General features: G+C 41.4%; 1 protein-coding gene across 6 annotated transcripts in view; it reads left to right on the forward strand.

Moving 5' to 3' along the window:
* The first annotated feature begins 259 nt into the window (after positions 1-259).
* Positions 260-21,088, forward strand: part of Icos (inducible T-cell co-stimulator) — a 38,823-nt gene continuing 17,994 nt past the window's right edge. For 3 of the 6 annotated variants that reach the window (XM_039084171.1, XM_006245037.5, XM_063267687.1), the window contains exons 1-3: positions 3,201-3,310; positions 9,688-9,786; positions 15,970-16,108. In XM_039084171.1, coding sequence (XP_038940099.1) covers positions 16,051-16,108 — 58 coding nt within the window. In that variant the 5' untranslated portion in view covers positions 3,201-3,310; positions 9,688-9,786; positions 15,970-16,050. Of the gene's footprint in view, positions 398-3,182; positions 3,311-9,687; positions 9,787-15,969; positions 16,109-21,088 lie in introns of those variants that run through there. The other 3 variants (XM_008767136.4, XM_006245038.5, NM_022610.2) reach the window with 3 other exon arrangements.

A 21,088-nucleotide genomic window follows, 5' to 3' on the forward strand; every position in this document is an offset into this window, starting at 1 on the left:
CTGCCTCTGGTCAGAGCCTAGAGCGAGCGGGGGGACGTGTTTAACTCTCCTCCACTGACATCATCTTGTTCTGTTTCTTCCCTGTGTGTGTGTATTTAAAGTTACGAGTAACTGCCGCTTGCCACATCACAGATCTGTCGCAGATCTGACAGGGTGGCTGCACAGCGAGTCAGCAGTCAGAGGGCATGGGAACAGGATGGGAGGAGACTGTGTTTACCACTCTTGCCAGCTTCCTATCCTCCGCAGGAAATTGCAATCCCCCAAAGACATCTCAGCGTCCTTCTCAAATCTGAGTGGACGCTCCTGCACTTCTTCCTGAAACAAAGAGAGAGAAAAACCTGCAGCTGTGCAGGTCATTGGCTCCTTTGAGGCTTACATAGAAATTTTAAGGAAGTAGGTAAGGTGTAGCACTCTTTCATCAGACAATCTGTCTATCTTCTGGCTTCCGCTGAGAATACAGGAATTCACTGTGCTTGTTTCTGGGGGCTGTGACTAATTAGACAAAAATCCATTCCTCCTACTGCACCTCATATGCATTACATAAATGCCCGAGGAATCACTTCGTCTCTTCCCCAGAAAGGGAGGGAGCGCTAGCATCTGTACAGCTGTGGGTTTGAGGACCATAAGTATGATTCAGCACTGCCCCCCTGTGGTCTTATTCGGTAACTATCGAAGGCTCAGGGATGAGAAGGAATTGAAATTTCAAAGCAGGAAACCCTTAGAAACATACTTTTCTCTCTTAAGTACACAGTCAGATAACACCACTTCCACTTTAAACAAGTATGTTTTGTTGCATAGAACTAATTTCAAATTTTCAAACATGTCTACTTTTTAAAAGCAAACAAACCCAGTTGAACAAATAACACACATATTTTTTTTTTCTGTATTTTTGGCTGTAGAAATCTTTGGAATGTTCCAGTTGGGCCACGCTTCTGTCTGTTTCCATTTAAGTTATACGACCCTAGGAAGTGGAGCCCAGTAATACACGTCCCTTCATGAAGGCTCTGTCAGGCAATTGGTTAACTTACTGAAAACTACTTGGTGAATGCAAAGTGATCCTGTATCCCTCCATGGGCATTCCACTTGATATCACCTTCTACATTAATTCTTTTGTAAGAAGAATCAGTTGCACTAACTACCAATAGGCCAGATACCCCGTCTTTTCCATCAGACATCCTGGAAAAGGGAGAGTTACCCTGTAGGGATGAACAGACCTCCTACACCTTCAACTACAACTAAACATTTGGCATTAAGGTGATGCACGTTTTTTTACTGTTGTTACCTAAAAAGGACATACCAGGGTTGTTAATATCAATTTTCATAAAAGTAATGGGTTGAAATGATGCTGACAAATAGAGTCCCCTCATTCAAACACCATTCTTTTAAGTCAACGATAAAGTGCCATTGCTCAGACTCAGTAGCCAAGCAACAGTCTGGGGGAGGAGTCCGGTTTGGCATTTTCACATTAAGTTGTGCTTTATTAGGAAACCTCCTGGGTATCAGGTAAAATAAGAATCACATTCAAAGGATGGGGAGATGGCTCGGCTGTTAAGAGCATCTGTCCTTCAGGTGGAGTGAGAGGACTTTAATTAGCATGTCCCGCCATTACTGCAGGAGCTGGTGATTGAGAACTGATGGAAACTCTAACATTTAAGCCTGGTCTTTAGAATTTTCTCCTTGTTCCATTCTGGTCTTGCCATGTAAGCTGAGTGGGGACCTCGTACAATTTTTAACCTCTTTACAGAGCACTTTCCAGGAATAATAGGGCATCTATCTCATCAGGTTCTATGGCAGTTTAAGGGTCCTCTGTATGCAAAGTGTTTAGAGTGGCAGGGAGTGAGTCCTCCGTAAATACCTGCTGCTGTTAGCATTGGAATCCAGCCAGTGTCTAGGAAATAATTCAACTCACTTATACCTGTTAGGAGCCTGCTCTTCAAAGTCAACCAGACTATTTTGCCTGGATGTGGTATCAGCCAGTACTGCTCAGTGGAACCAAAAGCTAAGGCATTTCCATAATCACAATTTTTGTAGGAGTCCAATTAAGTAGAAGGAAAACTCACCAGCCGCAGGACATCCACATCATGAGAGAATGCAGCAAGGACTCTTCTGTGTGTGAGTCCTTGTCCAGCAGTCATAACCTGATTCTCATCATGAGAAAACATGGGACAAACCAAAGCTGGGAGACATTGTACAAAATAATAGGTCGATGCTTCTCAAAAGTGTTACTTTCATTTGAAAGACCGAGGAACTGTCACAGATTGTTGGAGGTTAAGGTGGAGGTGACAACGAAATAGCTTATCTCCATACGAGCCTGCACTTGGGTGTTGGAGGCAGGAGAGTCAGGAATTTAAGTAGAAGGAAAAGCTGTCAAGTGTACACCACGGTTAAGAAGATGGCGCCCCAGTAAACAAGCAGAAGCTTAAAGCCTTGGAACTTTTGAAAGCAAACAACCCCACCAGTGGGGCTTCTGCAACCTGCAGCGTTCTGCTTGAGATGCTGAAGTCATTAAGCCTTTAGCAATTTAGTTTAGATTTCCTTTGAGTTTTTTAATTAGTTTATGGGTTTTGCATTTTTTTTCCCCGAGGCAGGAGTTCTGAAGCACAGGTCCAGGAGAGCAATAAGCTACAGTCTAAGGAATGCGATCAAAACGATAGAAACGGGGGCGGCTGGGCAGTGTTTAATTCCCCTGGGAAGGAAAATGAAATGCGATTGCCTGGGGGCCTTTGCTCGCTGTGTTCTCCAAGGCTGTTTAGAGTTTTCCTGTTTACAGGGCACTGACCAATAGCTAACTAAATAGGTACCTTTAACAAGCAAACTGCAAATGCATGTGTGTTAGGGTTGGGTACTGGTCCTAAAAGAGCCAGATGTCTCTGTTAAAAATCTTTGTTGACGATGCCTAGGAGTTCTGTAACCAAAGGTCTCATCTTCCCTTATGCCATTGTATGTCTTACTCTTTCCCTATGTGTTGAATGTATTGGGATTTTCCATTTTCTTTTCACACAATTGTAGTCCGTGTACTGCATCCATTTAGAGCTGAAGGTCAAGGTGAAAGCATCAGAACACAGAGTCGCTAGAGGGACACAGCCTGTGCTTAACCTCCCTGGGGGCTGAGTCTTAGAAGAGTAGCAACCTAGGGAGCTAACGCTGCTGTTTACTTCCGCTGAGCTCCTATTGGTGAAAGCAACAGGAAGTGCAGCCTGAGGGTCAGTCTGACGAGGCAGGATAGAGCCTTTCCCAGGAAGCCTTTCACTTCCTGCCGATCCGGAGGGAAGAGGATGGAGTTACAAGGACCTTCTGACAGTCAAACAATGTGAGGAAATTGCAGGTTCCAATTTCTCATTTTCTAATTCGAACGATGAAATGACTTAGGAGAGCTTCTGTTATCACCACTGACTTCCGTTCATTCTATAGTGTACCACAGTAAGGTGGGGTTGTAAGGCAGGATCTTTCAGTATAGCGAAGGCAGATCTGGAGCTAATCGTGCAACCCGGTCTGTCCTCAAACACATGATGCCTCAATTTTGGGTCTGCCGGGATTATAGATATGTGCCACTATGCCAGCTCCAGACTGAGTGTTCACACATTACCTGGGCCTTGAACTTTGACCTCTGTGGCAGTGTTCACCTAAAGAACTCATCTCGGGTGTAAGCTAAAATAAATCCCTTTCTCTCTGATTGCTTTTCCTCATGATGTTTGTCACAAAAACTAGCCTCTAAGGGCCCCCATGCACTCTCATACTACATAGATGTATATGCAGGCAAAACATTCATACACATTATAAAAGAATGAGAAAGGAAGAAAAAAAGAAAGAAAGAGAAAGAGAACTGCCTACATTTGGGCCATTTGGATTGATTTTATATGGTGAATTTTCTTTAATAAGCTGCTAAATTAGATCTATTAAGTACTTAAATACATATGTATGCATGTATGCTCATGGTCCATGGTTTGCCTCTGATTCGTCTTGGTTATACCTTCCTATTAATACTATGTCAGCCTCACAATGCCAGATTTTGATTCCAGACCACTTTACATACCCTGGAAACTCTGTGTTTTGAGGGCCACTGAGGTTCGTTTGTAGGGTGGTCTGTTTTCAATCCTGAGCTGGTCCTTTCCTTAGTTCTGTTTCCGATTTCTTCACAGGTTCATAGTCTGTTCCATTTTCCCGTTTCTCTGCGAATTTTATGTGTTCTAGAAAATTAGCAACTCCTGGCATGTTTTTAAAAGTTATGTGGTATTTATTTGGTGTTGCATTTCCTTTAAAATTAAGATAAGACTCATTAGTATCTATGCTCCTTTCCTTTCTAATATTGGTACTATGGGTTCTCTTTATCCTCAGACTAAAAGAATCTCGCCCAGATTAATTATTGAAGCAAAGATAGCACTTTTAGTTTATTATTTAACATTTCCTGATTCTTAATGTAATAGTTTTGTTTTAAGATACATATTAATTCTATATTTCTGATTTATAAGGTTACATGATAGTTATTCTTTTTTAATTACTATCAAACCAAGGGATTTATTCATTGGTGCTATTTCATTTCATTTATGCATGTACATGTGTGTGATGCATGTACATGTGTGTGATGCATGTATGTGCGTATATGTGTTTATGTACATATGTGTATATGGATGTGTACTCTTTCTGTGTGTGTACGGTACATGCATGTGTGTTTGTGCATGTGTATACGTACATGTGTGTATATAGGTGTGTCCTCTGTGTATGTATGTGCATGCATGTCTGTGCATGTGTGTTCGTGCATGTGTATATGTACATGTGTGTATATGGGTGTGTGCTCTCTGTGTGTGTATGGCGCATTCACACATGGAGGACCAGAACAGATGTTAAGTGAATTTCTCCACTACTCTCCATCCTTCTTCCTAGAGACAGGATCTCTTGTGGAATAGGAAGCTGCTCTTCTGGTTAGTCTGCTGACCACTGAGTTCTCAGGAAACGCCTGTCTTTGCTGCACTATGTTGGGGCTACAGGCATATGCAGCCATACCTGGAGTTTTATGCATGGATGCAGCCTTATGGTTATGAGAAACTCACAGAAATGTTAAGAGCAGGGGGAGGGATTGGACTCTGAGCCTGGGATCTGCTTCAGACAACCAGTGCCAAGCCTACCCGTCAAGCTTAAGGCTGGTAACAAGTCCAGTTTTTGATAAGCTGGTTTCTCAGAACCTGGTTTCTGGTACCAGTGCATGAGTCTATATAACATGCTTTATCAAGCCTTAAAGTCTTGTGTCCACAGGTACCTGATTCTGTTCCATCGAACTGTCTGCATGTTTTCCAGAGTGATTAAATGATTATACCTTTATACTGTGGCAGGCCTAGTAATCATCTTCACCTTTCTCTCTCTAAAACACACTCTTCAGAATGAAATTTAGTATCACTCTGGCAGTCTCCTTTTACTTCCTCTCTGTGATGGTTTGTATGTTTGGACCACAGAGTGGCAATATTTGGAGGTATGGCCTTGTTAGAGTAGGTGTGTCACTGTAGGTGTGGGCTTTAATACCCTAGCCCTAGCTGTCTGGAAGTCGGTCTTCCACTAGCAGCCTTCAGCTAAAGGCGTAGAACTCTCAGCTCTGCCTGCACCATGCCTGCCTGGGTGCTGCCGTGCTCCCACCTTGATGATAATGGACTGAACCTCTGAACCTGTAAGCCAGCCCCACTTAAATGTTGTCCTTATAAGAGTTGTGTTGGTCACAGTGTCTGTTCACAGCAGTAAAACCCTAAGACACTCCCTTCCTGCATGTTCCTTGGGAGATTTTGAGAAAACCATTTGAGAAAACCACTTATGCCCTGAGCTGGGGAGTCCAACTTGGTTTTGATTCCAAACTTAGTAATCCTGTTCTGAACTAATCTGATTTAAACAGGGAAGTTGGATAATAAAGTGTGACATTAATATTCATGGCTTTATAACTGTACCTGTCAAAAAACTTTGTTAATATTTATATACCCACATGGCTTATCAAACTCCAAAACCAAAGAGCTATGGATACTTCTGCGTGTCTATAATTAGAGGAACAGAGAGTGGTTAGCCATGTCCAAGGTTATTTATAATTGCATTCCTTAGGCAGCATAGCCTCTGAGAGATGGGACTGTAAGCAAACTTTCAGGGCCAATTCTTACACCCCAGAGCCTTTGCTTCTCTTTCCTTCCCAGCACACGAAGAGTGCTAACATAGAAGCAGGTCTGTCTGGGTTCCAGCCATGGTCACAGCTTATCGTAAAGCAACTTCTCTGAGACAGGCCCCTGTGTTAATGAGATGGAGATTATAATATTATCTGTCTGCACAGAGCTGTTCCTGTGAGCATATCATGTGCTAAGGTGTTGTGTGCCCAGCCCCATGCCATGCAAATAACTTTCCCGCCTTCCAACAGTCCTTCCATTTGCCTCTAACTAAGGCATTCTGGGCTGTTTCACAGCATCTTCCCCACTAAGCTTTTCAGGCAGCTCTGACCTTTCTTGCCATAACTCGAGCCTCAAGCAGATATCTATTTACCTCCTTCAAGGTCCTGTCATGGCCTGCCAACTTTTGAGAGAGCCTTGCTTTGATTTTCAAGTGGTTCAGAAGTCAAGAACAGGGGAAGACCTAGTTCCATGTGACTTTCTTAAATCACAAGGCAGTCTACCCAAGACATAAAACAACAGTTCAGAAATGAAAGGGGGCATTGATAATTTGAAACGCTCAATAATTTTACATCTGGAATTTTAAAATTGTTTTCTTTTCATGTACATATGGTGTGTGTGTGTGTTTGTATGTGTGTGTGTGTGCGTGCACATGTGTGTGTATTTGCGTGTGTGGTGGGGGTGCTTGGCTGAGGTTCATCTTGGGAATCTTTCTTGACTGAGGCAGTGTCTCTCAGTCAAACCCAGAGCTTGATACTATGGTGAGGCCAGATTTTCCAGGGATCCTTTATCTCTGCTTTCTGAAACTGGAATTACAGCTGAGTCCCCACACCTACTTTGCCATTGCATGGACTCCGGGGATCCAAAGTCTAGTCCTCTTGCTTGTGTTGTTGGGGTTTAAATCTTGGCTTGTGTCCAGACAGAACACACCAAACCCACATGATTCCATGTGGAGAGGTTTAATGAGAGAAGAGGAGTAGAAGAGGGGAGAAGTAAAGGCCGGCCATGAGCAAGTGGAAGGAAGCAACGGGGAGGGGAATAGGAGAGAGAAGGAACAAAGGAAGAACAGGGAAGAGAAGAGAGCAAAGAGCAAGAGGGAATGGGGAGGGGCAAGCAGCCCCTTATATAGTCAGGCATACCTGGCTGTTGCCAGGTAGCTGTGGGGTGGAGCTTAGACATAATACCAACATGTGTGGCAAGCATGTTAACTGATGCGCCATCCATCTTCCTGTTTCCGTATCCAAATACAGAACTATACCTATGAAACCCTCTTTTTTACACATAAAATCGCTTATGAATTAGTAGATTCTCTGTGCTCCCGAGAGTCACAAGTAGGTATGTAGGGGTCTGACACTCAGTTATATAAGGGGTGGGATTATTGGGGAGTTTAAAGGGCCAGGAGGCTGAACATGGAGGTTTTGGGGAGAAAGGAGCAATAAGCCTCAGGTTCACAATGAAAATAGTGAGGTGCAGTGGAACTAACAGCCAAGCAAATGAGAACATTTTCTGGGCATATTCTCAAGTTCATTGTAGGGCTGGAGAGATGGCCCAGTGGTTAAGAGCACTGGCTGCTCTTCCAGAGGTCCTGAGTTCAATTCCCAGCAACCACATGGTGGCTCACAACCATCTGTAATGGGATCTGATGCCTCTTCTGGTGTGTCTGAAGACAGCTACAGTGTACTCACATACATGAAATAAATAATTCTTTAAAAAAATAAAAAGCTCATTGTTAGCAATATGATTACCTTTGTTCTTTATGTTTAAGGCACTCTACTCCTGTATGCACAGTGAAGAGTCACCAAACTTTAACAACACCCCTCACTAACATTCAATGCATCTTATTCTCACTGAATAATACATGATTCAGAAATATTTTTAAAATTTAGAAAAGCACAAAGAAAATATAACTTTTGAAATGTTAGCATTTTAATTAAGATTAAAATGTAATTAAGATTTAATTTCATCAAGATTCTGGCATCTAGCTTTTTGTTCTGTTATAATTTCTACACAGTTTTCTTTTATATAATATTTTACTTTTGTTCATATGTATATGTGTGTGAACATATGTGTGTTTATGTATGTGTACCTGTGTGCTGTACACACTTGGAGGGCAGAGGACAATGTCAGTCTTTCTCTATTAAGTCTACCTTGTTCCTTGAGGTGGGATTTCTCAGTTAGGAGTTAGGCCAGCAAGCCTTAGAGGTTCCAGTCTCCAATCTTCATGGTGATGGGGTCACGCTTAAGCAAGCAACCTTGCTGGATTTTTAAAAGTTCCTTTTATCTTACTCTCCCTCCCTTCCTCCCTCCCCACTATGTGTGTGTGTGAGTACACATGCATGTACCTGCCTACTGTGGGGTGTGTGTGTATGTGTGCGTGTGTTTGATAGCACAGTTGATGGGAGTAGATTCTCTCCTACCTTGTGGGTCCTGGGATCAATCTCAGGTCACTAGGATTGGCAGCAAGTTACTTTATCACTGGGCCATCTTGCTGGCTTTGCCTAGCTCTTTCTATGTAGATATTGGGAACTCAGAAGCTCACATTTGTGCAGCAAATACTCTTACCCACTGAGCCATATTCCTGGTTACAACTTTATATATTTCATATGAAACTTTAAATATTAAGATTAAATAAATGGTGTACATATCACTTGTCTTTTCCACTTACTGTATCCTAAGAGGCTTCTCAACCATTCCATGTAATCTTTGGCTTGAACCTTTGTGCTGGCTTCTACTGGATGTGGTTTTTCTTTTGCTTTTTTGGTGGCCTTGAAAGATGAATAGTTATTTTTTTTTTCTTTAAGAATGGAAAGCACACTTTCAGTTTATACCAGTAGGTGTCATCCATTCATACAAAGCATAATCTAAAACGTATAATGCAATTCAACCTAATTTCTAATGCTAGTCTACACAGGTGCCTTGGGGGGGAGGGTATTTAAGTTGTAGCAGATTTTAGAGCTCCTCCTTCTATGTGCGTGCGTGTGTGTGTGTGTGCGCGCGCGCGTGCGTGTGTGTGTGTTGAGGTTGGAGGATGATTTTGGGTTTCCGTATACACATTCTACCTTGTTTGAGACAAGGTCTCTTTGTTGTTCATTACCATCTAACCCAGGCTAACTGACATGTTAGTTTCAGGAAATCCTCCATCTTGCTGTAAAAGTACTAGGGGTACAGATGTGCACTAACACACCTGGCTTTACATGGCTTCTGGATATCTGAACTCACTTTTCAGGTTTGTATCTACCCAGCTAGAGGGCAGGTTTATTTTTATTTTTAATGGAATGAAGCTCATATGTTTGAAGATATTGCTTTTGCATCCTCAAAATGTGTCAGTTACTACGGGGGTTACTAAAGTCTTACTTTGAACAGCTACGAAAGTTGTCATGGTTTTCTGCTAGGGGTCACTGGTCTCAATCCTGTCAATAAAAAATTGAAACATAGTAAGATTTATAGTAAAATATAAAATAATTATTAAAACTGATGAAATATTTAAATAATCACATTAGTACTGCTTAATGACTTTGGAGAATTTTCATATACATCATCCTTTTCTCTTTACAAGGGTCCTTTGAGGTCACAGATAAAATAATTTCTGAGCAGAGAAGTTAGACTTCTTTCCCAAGTTCCTGGACCTGGTAAATGATGGAGCCGACTCTAGAATGTAAGTCTTGATGTTGTTCAAATCCATATGTATGTATATAATGTCAAAACTTGTTATGCTTCAAAGCACATGTTTGAAATGGACAGTCCAAGCAAGGCACAGAGATGCGTGTCCATAATCTCATCTGTTAGGAAGCTGAAGCAGGAAGACCAAGAGTTTAAGGCCAACTTGGGCTATGAAAAGCAAGCAGCCTGCTAAAACAAAAGCCACCAGCACCAGAAAAACGTGTGAAAGAAAAGAATATTCTACGAGACAAATCAGATCTTTAGGTATATTTTATTTGCCATTTGTTATGAAGGCTCATACTCTTTTGATATATATATATATATTTATATATACATATAAATATATATATATATTTTTTTTTTAGCAGGCAAGGGGAGAGGCTGGGTGCTGATAATGTAGTGACCCTGGTAAGAGAGGAAGAAAAATGCTTGGGACATAGCTGGGAAGGACAGCAGTTGGGGCTCACTTTGAATCATTGGGAGAAAGGAGAGGGCTGGTTAAGAGGCTGGATGTCCTTGCTACTCCACAGAGAACTTTTGGGAGGAGACACTGTTTTGATTAGTAAGGACAGAGCTCTTTTCAAGTCTGCCCACTTCAAAGGCAAATGCAGCTTAAAGGACTGGTAGGTGCTTTTGGGAGGCTCTAACTTTTTTTTTAGAAAGGTTTTTTGTTCTCAAGACCATGGTGTCTGAGCTCCTCTGCTCACCCAAATGTTGCTTCCTGACAGCTTTAAGCAAGGCAAAATGAGGCTATCTGCAGCACTTGAGAGAAGCAAGCTGGCTGGCACTGAGCACTCAGCCACTCAGAAGGCAGGAGCTGCAAACGTTACATTAAATGTGACAAATTTTCCACTCCCCACCCTCAGCTCCGGTGTCTGCACACACAAATCAAAACCTTCTTAAGTCATGGAATTTAAAAAAATATAAAGAAAAGAAAAGAAACAAGCAAATAAAAGGTACTTCCTGGGGGCAGGGGGTGAATGGAATTTTTTTTCTTATTTTTACTCAACTTGTTTTTCAGGCTCAAAGGAAAGTGACTCTGAATATTTCAAACCACAAACGCTTGTACTCTTTACAGAGATTGTGGGAATCAGGGATGCTGGCCCTAAACATGATTTACATAGACCTTAGCTTTGCTCCCCTGCTTGGTACCAAATGTCTTTCCTACATATTGAGGACCATGGTGGCTTAGAAGCAATCAGATTTGCATCAAATAAAAACATACATATTCACTTGAACTAAAGTGGAATTCAACCATAACTGGCCCAACTTTTCTCCCCTTGAGGAAGAAATACTCCACTTAAATTTCACTAGAAAAGTCAGTTTTTGCATTACAGGAATTTGAAACTTCCCCTTGGGACTAAGTATACACTTCCTCCATGAACAGGGAGGGTTGATGGTGTGATGTAACTGTGAACCCAGGTTCATTGCTTGCGAACGGAAAAAGCCAGCGACTCAAGGATAAGTTATCAGGGCAAGAAGAGAGATTTACTTGGAAAGTTATCAAACCAATTAAAATAAAGAGGTGGAGGCTGTTGTCAACAAGGCTGTCTAGCACAAGATGGCTTATAAGTTACGTAGGGATTTCTGTGGAGGGATCAGGGTAGTTATAAACTTCGGAAGACATACTTCTGCAGTGCGTGGGTTGCTGTTATCTGTAGTCACTGGAAATTCTGGATTCTGTAAATCTGAAGTTACTGATTAGAAAGACTTATGACTCATGCCCTTTTAGTTATGTTTCCCAGAAATTGATAATTCTTCAGTGAACTAACTATACAAAAGTCATCTTTCCTTTCTGAAGACAGAGAGAACAAACAGCTTTTATCCTGTTGGGTGACCTCAGTCAGAACGATCACCTTCAGCAAAGTTAGTGGCAAGTGAATAATGTGTTACCCAGCCATGTCACTTCCATATGTAAAGATTTCTAAAAGCTCAAATAAGAACAAACTAAGAACAGGATAATTTAGGACTTTCCTCAGTAAAAGCAAGGCCGGGATTTTCTGGCCAGATGAACTCAGGCCAGCATCAGTGTATATGATGGCAGTGTTGAGGGTGGAACCTGTAGTTCCACTGTGGTGGGCCTGACCAGCATCCGTCTTTGTACCCCCATGTGACCCTGAGTTAATTACACAACCTCTCCTACTCTCAGTTTCTCATCCTTGACCCAGGAAGAATGAGGAGATCTCCTTGGTAGAGGTGTTAGGAGACATGAATGAGTGAATACATTAGAAATAGTTCAGGAGTCAGGGGCAGGACCCTTCCAGTTTTTGCCGGCTCCAAGAACCAAAAGCCGGTCACCAGATTATCTGTCATGATCAAGTAGGCTTCATCCCAGGGGTGCAGGAATGGTTCAACATATGGAAATCCATCAATGTAATCCACTATGTAAATAAACTCAAAGGGGAAAAAAACACATGATCATCTCATTAGATGCTGAGAAAGCATTTGACAAAATTCAACAGCCCTACATGATAAAAATCTTGGAAAGATCAGGAATTCAAGGCCCATACCTAAACATAGTAAAAAATAATATACAGCAAACCATTAGCCAACATCAAACTAAATGAAGAGAAACTTGAAGCAATCCCACTAAAATCAGGGACTAGACAAGGCTGCCCACTCTCTCCCTACTTATTCAATATAGTACTTGAAGTCCTAGGCAGAGGAGTTAGACAACAAAAGGGAGGTCAAAGGGATACAAGTGGGAAAGGAAGAAGTCAAAATATCACTATTGGCAGATGGTATGATAGTATACTTAAGTGACCCCAGAAGTTCTACCAGAGAATTCCTAAGCCTGATAAACATCTTCAGCCATGTGACTGGGTATAAAATTAACTCAAACAAATCAGTAGCCTTCCTCTACTCAAAGGGGATAAACAGGCAGAGAAAGAAATTAGGGAAATGACACCCTTCACAATAGCCACAAATAATATAAAATACCTCGGTGTGACTCTAACCAAGCAAGTGAAAGATCTGTATGATAAGAACTTCAAGTCTCTGAAGAAAGAAATTGAAGGTGTCAGATGATGGAAAGACCTCCTATGGTCATGAATTGGCAGGATTTTTATAGTAAAAATGGCCATTTTGCCAAAAGCGATCTACAGATTCAATGCAATCATCAGTGCAATGCATCAAAATTCCAACTCAGTTCCTCATAGAGTTAGAAAGGGTGATTTGAAAATTCATCTGGAATAACAAAATCCCAGGATAGAGACAACTATCCTCAACAATAAAAGAACTTCTGGGGGAATCACCATCCTTGACCTCAAGCAGTATTGCAGAACAACAGTGATAAAAACTGTATGGTATTGGCACAGAGACAGGCAGGTAGATCAGTAAAATAGAATTGAAGACCAGAAATGAACCCACACACAACAATGGTCACTTGATCTTTGACAAAGGAGCTAAAACCAACCAGTGGGAAAAAAGAGAGCATTTTCAACAAATGGTACTGGTTCAACTGGACATCAGCATGTAGAAGAATGCAAATCGACCCATTCTTATCACCTTGTACAAAGCTCACGCCCAAGTGGATCAAGGACCTCCACATCAAACCAGATACACCCAAACTAATAGAAGAGAAAGTGGGGAAGAGCCTTGAACACATGGGCACTGGGGAAAATTTCCTGAAGAAAACACCAATGGCTTATGCTCTAAGATCAAGAATCGACAAATGAGACCTTGTAAAAATGCAAAGCTTCTCTAAAGCAAAGGACACTGTCCTTTCCCAATTCTACATCTGATAGACGACTAATATCCAATATAAAAGAACTCAATAAGTTAGACTCCAGAGAGCCAAATAACCCTATTAAAATGGGGTACAGAGATAAAGAAAGAATTCTCAGCTGAGGAATCTCGAATGGCTGAGAAGCACCTAAAAAAATGTTCAGAATCCTTAGATTCCACCTCACACAAGTCAGAATGGCCGAGATCAAAAACTCAGGTGACAGCAGATGCTGGCGAGGATGCGGAGAAAGAGGAACACTCCTCCATTGTTGGTGGGATTGCAAGCTGGTACGACCTCTCTGGAAACCAGTCTTGAGGTTCCTCACAAAATTGGACATTGCACTACCTGAGGACCCAGTCATACCGCTCCTGGGCATATACCCAAATGATGCTCCAACATATAACAAAAACACACGCTCCACTATGTTCATCGCAGCCTTATTTATAATAGCCAGAAGCTGGAAAGAACCCAGATGCCCTTCAACAGAGGAATGGATACAGAAAATGTGGTACATTTACACAATGGAGTACTACTCAGCTATCAAAAACAATGACATCATGAAATTCATAGGCAAATGGTCGGAACTGGAAAATATCCTGAGTGAGGTAACCCAATCACAAAACAAAACTACACAAATACACACACATGGTATGGACTCACTGATAAGTGAATATTAGCCCAAAAGCTCAAATTACCCAAGATACAATCCACAGACCACATGAAGCTCAAGAAGGATGACCAAAGAGCGATGTTTCAGTCCCCCTTGAAAAGGGGAGCAAAAACTCATAGGACGGGATATGGAGACAAAGTTTGGAGCAGAGACTGAAGGAATGACCACTCAGAGCCTGCCCTACCTGGGGATCCAGCCCATATATACACAGCCACCAAAACTAGACAGTATTGATGAAGCCAAGAAGTGCATGCTGACAGGAGCCTGATAGAGCTCCTGAGAGGCTCAGACAGAGCATGACAAATATAGAGGTGAGTGCTAGCAGCAAACCACTGAACTGAGAATGGGGTTTCTGTTGGAGGAATTAAAGAAAGGATTGAAGGAGCTGAAGGGGTTTGCAACCTCATAAGAACAACAATACCAACCAATCAGAGCTCCCCTGGAGCTAAACCACCACCCAAAGAGTACACATGGACAGACCCATGCTTCCAGCTGCATATGTAGCAGAGGATGGCCCTGTTGGGCACCAATGAGAAGAGAAGCCCTTGGTCCTGCCAAGGCTGGACCCCCAGTGTAGGGGAATGTCAGGACAGGGTGGCAGGAAGGGGTGGTTGGAGAGGGGAAATACTCTTGTAGAAGAAGGGGAGGGGGAATGGAATAGGGGGCTTATGGACAGGAAACCGGGAAAGGGAATAACATTTGAAATGTAAATAAAAAATATCCAGTTAAAAAAAAAAGAAATAGTTCAGGTGCTGGGAGAATGCTCATCATCTTGGTGTGGCCTCCAGCCTTTCTTCTGAACTGGGTCTGGGCTCTAGAACTGGGGTACCTTGGTGTTCATGAGAGCATCATACTTGTGAGGTAGGAGGTAGCTTTCTGTGTAAGTAAGGGGAAAAAGGACACACACTGAAGAGTGTAAGTCGCTTACACATGCCACAGTGAGGACAGGCTAAAAATGAGGCAATCACAGGACACCTCAGCTACATCTTAGTGACAGGCCTTGGCAGGAATGGCTCTCTCTACTTGGTTAAGAGCTAGATCTTCAAATGACGGCACAGACACTATAGGGCTTGGACCAGGCCAGGCTCTTTACGTTTCTGTGCCTCATTTCCCTATATTTGTGAGATGAGGAAAATAATGACCCCCAATAACAAAGTGGTTAATATCAATACATAACTTAACATGCATAAAATAATATAAATATATATATACAGAAAAAGTCCATGTGAAACAATTTAAGTATAATACTAACTATATTCATAATATGGTATATTTTATACATAGTAAACATGCATTGTTTTACATTGAAGTGTGTGTGGGGGGGTGGTGTGTAGTATGTATGTGTTGTGTGTGGTTTATGAGCAAGCATTCAGAGGCCCGAAGAGGACACTGGGTATCTTCCTCTATCATTCTTCCTGCTGCTGCTTGAGACAGGGTTTCTCATGGAACCTGATACTCACCATTTTGCTTAATCTGACTGACAAGTGAGCTTTGGAGATCCACCTGTCTGTCCTCCTGTGGTGTTCTGCAGTTACAGACTTGCACAACCACAGCCATGCATGCATGCATCCATCCATTCATTCACTCATTCATGCATCCACTCATTCATTTATTTATACATCCAGCCATCTTTTCATTCATTCATTCACCCACTCACGCATCCATCCATTCATGTAGCAATGGGCACTTGGCACACAGGAGGCGCTGTGTTAGCTCTCCGTGAAAAGGTGGACGGTAAATGTGACACCGCACCAACCTCCACAAACCCACTTCCTCTCCAGAAAACAGAAAACAACTGAGAACATGATTTCACTGCCACTTTTGAGCACTGGAGGGGAAGAGTGCAGCTGTTCCTGGCAGACATGAAGCCCTACTTCTCGTGCGTCTTTGTCTTCTGCTTCCTAATCAAACTTTTAACAGGTGAGTAGCCTATCCGTAGTTACTGAGTTATACTTCAAGAGAACGTTAAGAAAAATCCAAAGTAGAAAAACTAAGTACAAATGGAATATGTTTTTATTTTATTTTATTTTTAAAAGTGCAGACAGTTTCAGAAACTCTGCAGCTCATGGTTCAGGGCATCACGCCCCGTCAGCATAGATGGCATTGTTTCTTTTGATACTGTGTTTTAACATGAAAAAATATGTTTCAACAGACCACTAAAATTTTAAATCACATGCTTAAAGTTACCTGTCAGTGTATAAAGTAGGAGAGCAGCTCACTGTTTTTAGAGAAAGATGAAAGGCAAGGTGATTTGTGTCAACAGAATAGAAATTGAATAACTCTGAAAATCCTTCTATAGTAGAGAGTAAAGTGGATGGAAAATTTCCAAAAGGAAAATGTTGACTTTAATCTTACCTGGATGGTCCTGTGTCTGAAATGCATCCATCATATGGCTGTTGATTGTTGTTGTTGTTGTTTTGTTTTGTTTTTTTCTTATTGATTGTTTTATTTTTATTTGTTTTATTTTTCAAGACAAAGCCAGACCAACCTGGCTGATCCTATAAGGACACTAGGTATGAAGGTCATCATGACATTTAAAAAGGGAGAGTGGATGACTGACAATATTCACCAGCCCTTCTAGACCTTAAACATTCTGGACTCTTTGAATCTTTTTCGTGGGTGACATTGATCAGAATCTACACAAGCAGTTGAAAAAGGGCCATGTGCAGTCTAAGTAATTACACATGGTCTTTTATTGGTTCTTATTACATTACATACACTGACCTATTGTTCTTGAAATTGGGATAAGTAAAGTGAAACATTTAAGTGGTGGGAAATGCCTTTAGTAGGAGAAGTGAAAGCAAAATATTCCATGGTATAAGCCCATCTGGAAATGCATTTTTCTAGAACTGTTACTTTTCTATTTAAAAAAGAAGTCAAACCTAAAATTGGATTTACTCAACATTTGGTATTGTGCTGTTTCAAAGGTACTCAAATGTTCTTAAGAAGGATGAAGAAAATGCAAAGAGGGTCCTCTCTAATTACCTGGAATAAGTACCAAGAACAGCTCTGGGACAGACGTGTCCTCAGCTATGTAGGCCTTAGCAGAATCTGTGAAACAAGACTAGCCACGGCAGGGAAATCCACTCATTTACTCATCCACTTATCCATTCATTTGCGCATCACTGGACACTTACCATGCAGGAGATGTTGGACTGGCTATTGTATGGACAATGGTGAGCAAGACCAGGCAGGCCCACTCTGCTGAGACTAGCTGGGTACTAGTGAAAGAGAGATGAATCAAATAATCCTACGGATTGATGGCAAGAGAGTGTACCAAGGATCCAGGTCAGACAGAGAGGCTGTGTGTGTAGCTGGAGCCATGCAGACTGTTCTGTGGAAATGGCACTTGAGTTGAAATTGGAAGGACAAGTAGGTATCGGTGGGAAGAACAGTGTCAAGGTAAGAAAGAGAATTCTATGAAAAGTCAATACAAGGGATCTGTAGCTGTCACAAAAAGTCAGAGGGATGGACCAGGGCTGATGTGGCTGAGCACAGTGGGGGAAGGGAAGCTGGGCATGATGGCAGATGAGGCTGAGAAAGAAGTCAGTGGTCAGACTCCTCAGCCTACATGGCCAGCTAAAGAGTTTGGATTTTCTTCCAAGAGTATTTGTACAAGTCATTGAATGGTTGGCTTATAGTGCCTCAAAAGTTTTCTGTATCCCAAACCCATTTGGGTAGTAATGGTGATGGTGCTGTACTCAAAAGACTTGTATGAAAAAGTGGTTAAAAAAAAAAAGAAAAAGTGGTACCATTTTTGTAGAGGGATGGATCCAGCCATAAGATTGTCACAAGTTGCCAAGCTTAGCTGATCAATATAATCTTATTGGATAATAATAATCTCAGGAATAGTCACCTGAGATCCTAAATGAATAAAACCAATGTTAGTCTCATGACATGGAAAACTATATTGTGTAGAATGCCATTTTTCAATGACAGGTATCAAAATGGAATCAAGAGCAGCTGAATAGCAGTAAGAAACACACCAACGATCATCATATTCAAAGTCGCCCCAGATTGCATATACCTAGGAACTCCTCATCTCACAGCTATAAACACAGAGCCAAACTCAGGGAAACTAAGCACTCCTGAGTAGCCGTAATGCTTTTAATGCTTCCAATTCTTGGCTTTCTTATGCCACAATGACACAGGGATTCTCACCCTCAGGCAGTACTGAGAAAGATCCATAAACCAAGAAGGGCTAAGTGATCTGTCACACAATACCTAGTGGTAGAACCATCATTAGAAGCCAAGTGTGCCCAGCTCCATTGAAGATTTGTGAACAACACAAATCTCAAAGAGGGGGGAGGGGATGGGTTCTGACCAATGTTATTTAGTTGCTGAATTAAGAAGGTTGAGAGTCTTGAATATTCCCAGTCTTCAATGGATCTCAATGTAAAATTTAACAAAATCTTATTGTTTTAATGATTCTGGAATGACAGAAGGCTCTTTTTTACAGAAGAGTCTGCAGAAAGAAGGTATAAGAGAAGACACCCTTCCTAGGCAATGGAGGTGGTATGGGTGACCTGCTAAATTCTGGCTTTAGGAAGGCTACTTTGAAAGCAGTGTAGAGAATGCAGCCAGTGGCAATGATTGACAGTAAATGCATGTCTTAGGATATTTTCTTAGGAATCCAGGAGGGTAAACCTCTGACCCTCTGTCTCTGACAGTGACAGAGCAGTCATTCTAGAATCCCACCATCTCCAGAGAAACAGCCCTTCAGGGTTCTTTTTTTAAAAAGCATTTTATTTATTTAGTGTATATGAGTACACTGTAGTTGTCTTCAGATACACTAGAATTTGTTACAAATGGTTCTGAGCCACCATGTGGTTGCTGGGAATTGAACTCGTGACCTCTGGAAGAGCAGTCAGTGCTCTTAATCTCTGGGCCATCTCTCCAGTCCACCCGTTAGTGTTCTTATCACCAAATCCTCCCCACAGAGCTCAATGAGGTCTGGGGAGATGAACTGACCTCTGGGTTCCTCCCTTTGAGCACCTATTTCTAGAATTTATGCTGTATTGAAAAACTGTATATTGCTAACCCTTTCTCTGGATAGATGAATTTAAGTCATTCTCAGCATGATAAGCCTTGATTTTATGCCTCCAAGAGTGTATGTATTTACCTTATTTTCCTGAGTTACTTAATCACCTTGTTTTTCTCTGTGTTTTGTTGGGATAGTGACATTCCCTTTTAATATTCCTTGTTGTGTCCAGTGAATATGAAAGGTTGATGATACCTTTTTTAAAAAGATCATTTTTATTTTATTCAATTGAATGTTTTGTCTGTACTTATGTCTGTGCACCACAGTCATGCCTGGTACCCATGGAGGCCAGAAGAGGGTATCAGACTTTTGGAACTGGGGTTAGAGATAGATATGGTAATGAGGGTGCTGAGATTTGAACTCAGATCCTCCAGAAGAGCAACAAGTGCTCTTAGTAACCAAGTCATCTCTCCAAGCCCTGATAACACTCCTTAATCTATCAAGTCATTATGTTCAGAGGATGATAATTACATAATTAGTTAAATTTATTGATCACTGGGAATTGATCCCAGGACCTTATGTCTGCTAAGCAAGTGTTCTATAACTGAGCTGAACCTCCAGTCCTGTTTACTCATTTTTTTAATAGAAATAAGCATTGTTATGCCCTTGTCTGTAACGCTTAACCCCCACTTGCTACACTGGCATAACAACCTTGAAGTGACCTTCTGTCCCCCACTCTTCCACTGACTCCATCATTAGTCCATGCATGAGTTTAGTTGAAATAGTGTCAAGTCAGGTCATTCTGTGTTCCCTCCTGAGAGCGTTCCTTTCCTGTCCCTATAATCCTTTCTTTGTCCTTCTGTCCCAAACTGGACTTCAGAGACAGCATCAGTGTGGATGTTGCTCCTGTCTTGTGACCCCTGTTCTGACCAGTGTTTAGAGCCTTTCCATTAGTCTGAGCACAGGGGACAATGTCTTTCCCCCCTAAAAATTAGATGGAAACCTTTATAACCTAAACTTACCAGTGCCACAGGTACCTTTCCTGTGACTAGGAGTTCTAGTCTGTAGTCTGCTCTCCCTGGAGATTTTCATCTATGCTTTGTGACCTTCTGGATTGCAGATAAAGTATTTCGTGTTAGTCTGAGTCTTATGTTTTAATCTAATAAAAATCCTTCTAGTATTTAGTGAAAAACAATTTTTAGACAAGGTCTCATGTAGCCTACACTGGCTTTGAACTTTGGATTCTCCTTCTACACCTCCCAAGTACTGGGATTATAGGTATGGGCCATCACGGGTCTATGGGGCTGGAGACTGAACTTAGGGCTTTGTATATGCAGACAAGCTGAAAAACTGCCCTACTTGTACAATTTTGTGATCTTGAAAGCCACTCATTTTAACATTGAAATTCAAGAAGTTCATGCTCATGTTGCCCTCTTTCTCAGGTATTTTCATGAATTTTGTCTGTGACCAGATACTCCTCAATTTGTGAACTCAAACTTTATTCCTTATTTCCAGTATCTTTTTCTTCTTCTAGTGTTTGCTTGATCACATTTTCCTCTGTCTCCCCCTCTTTCTAGAAGTTTCTATTACTCTCATGTGAAATTTTTCTCACCAGAGTGAACAAAAGTCCTTTCATTTTTGTGCTTACTAACTACAGCTTCTTCAGATCTATTATAACATTAGGTTTTTAAATTTACTAGTACCTTACCAGTAACTTGTAGGCACACAGAAAAAATCCAACTTTCCTCTTAGCTTTGTTCACAACACCATCTATATACATGTTACTTGACTAAAATGTTCACAACAGCATATGTAATAAATTGAATGAATATTATCACTTATGCTACCTTCCTCTTCTAAGATCATTTGGTCATTCTGTTTGAGATGTAAAACGAATTACTGGGTTTTCCAATTTAAAA

This window comes from Rattus norvegicus, chromosome 9 (genome assembly GCF_036323735.1).
Source record: "Rattus norvegicus strain BN/NHsdMcwi chromosome 9, GRCr8, whole genome shotgun sequence".
NCBI lineage: Eukaryota > Metazoa > Chordata > Mammalia > Rodentia > Muridae > Rattus > Rattus norvegicus.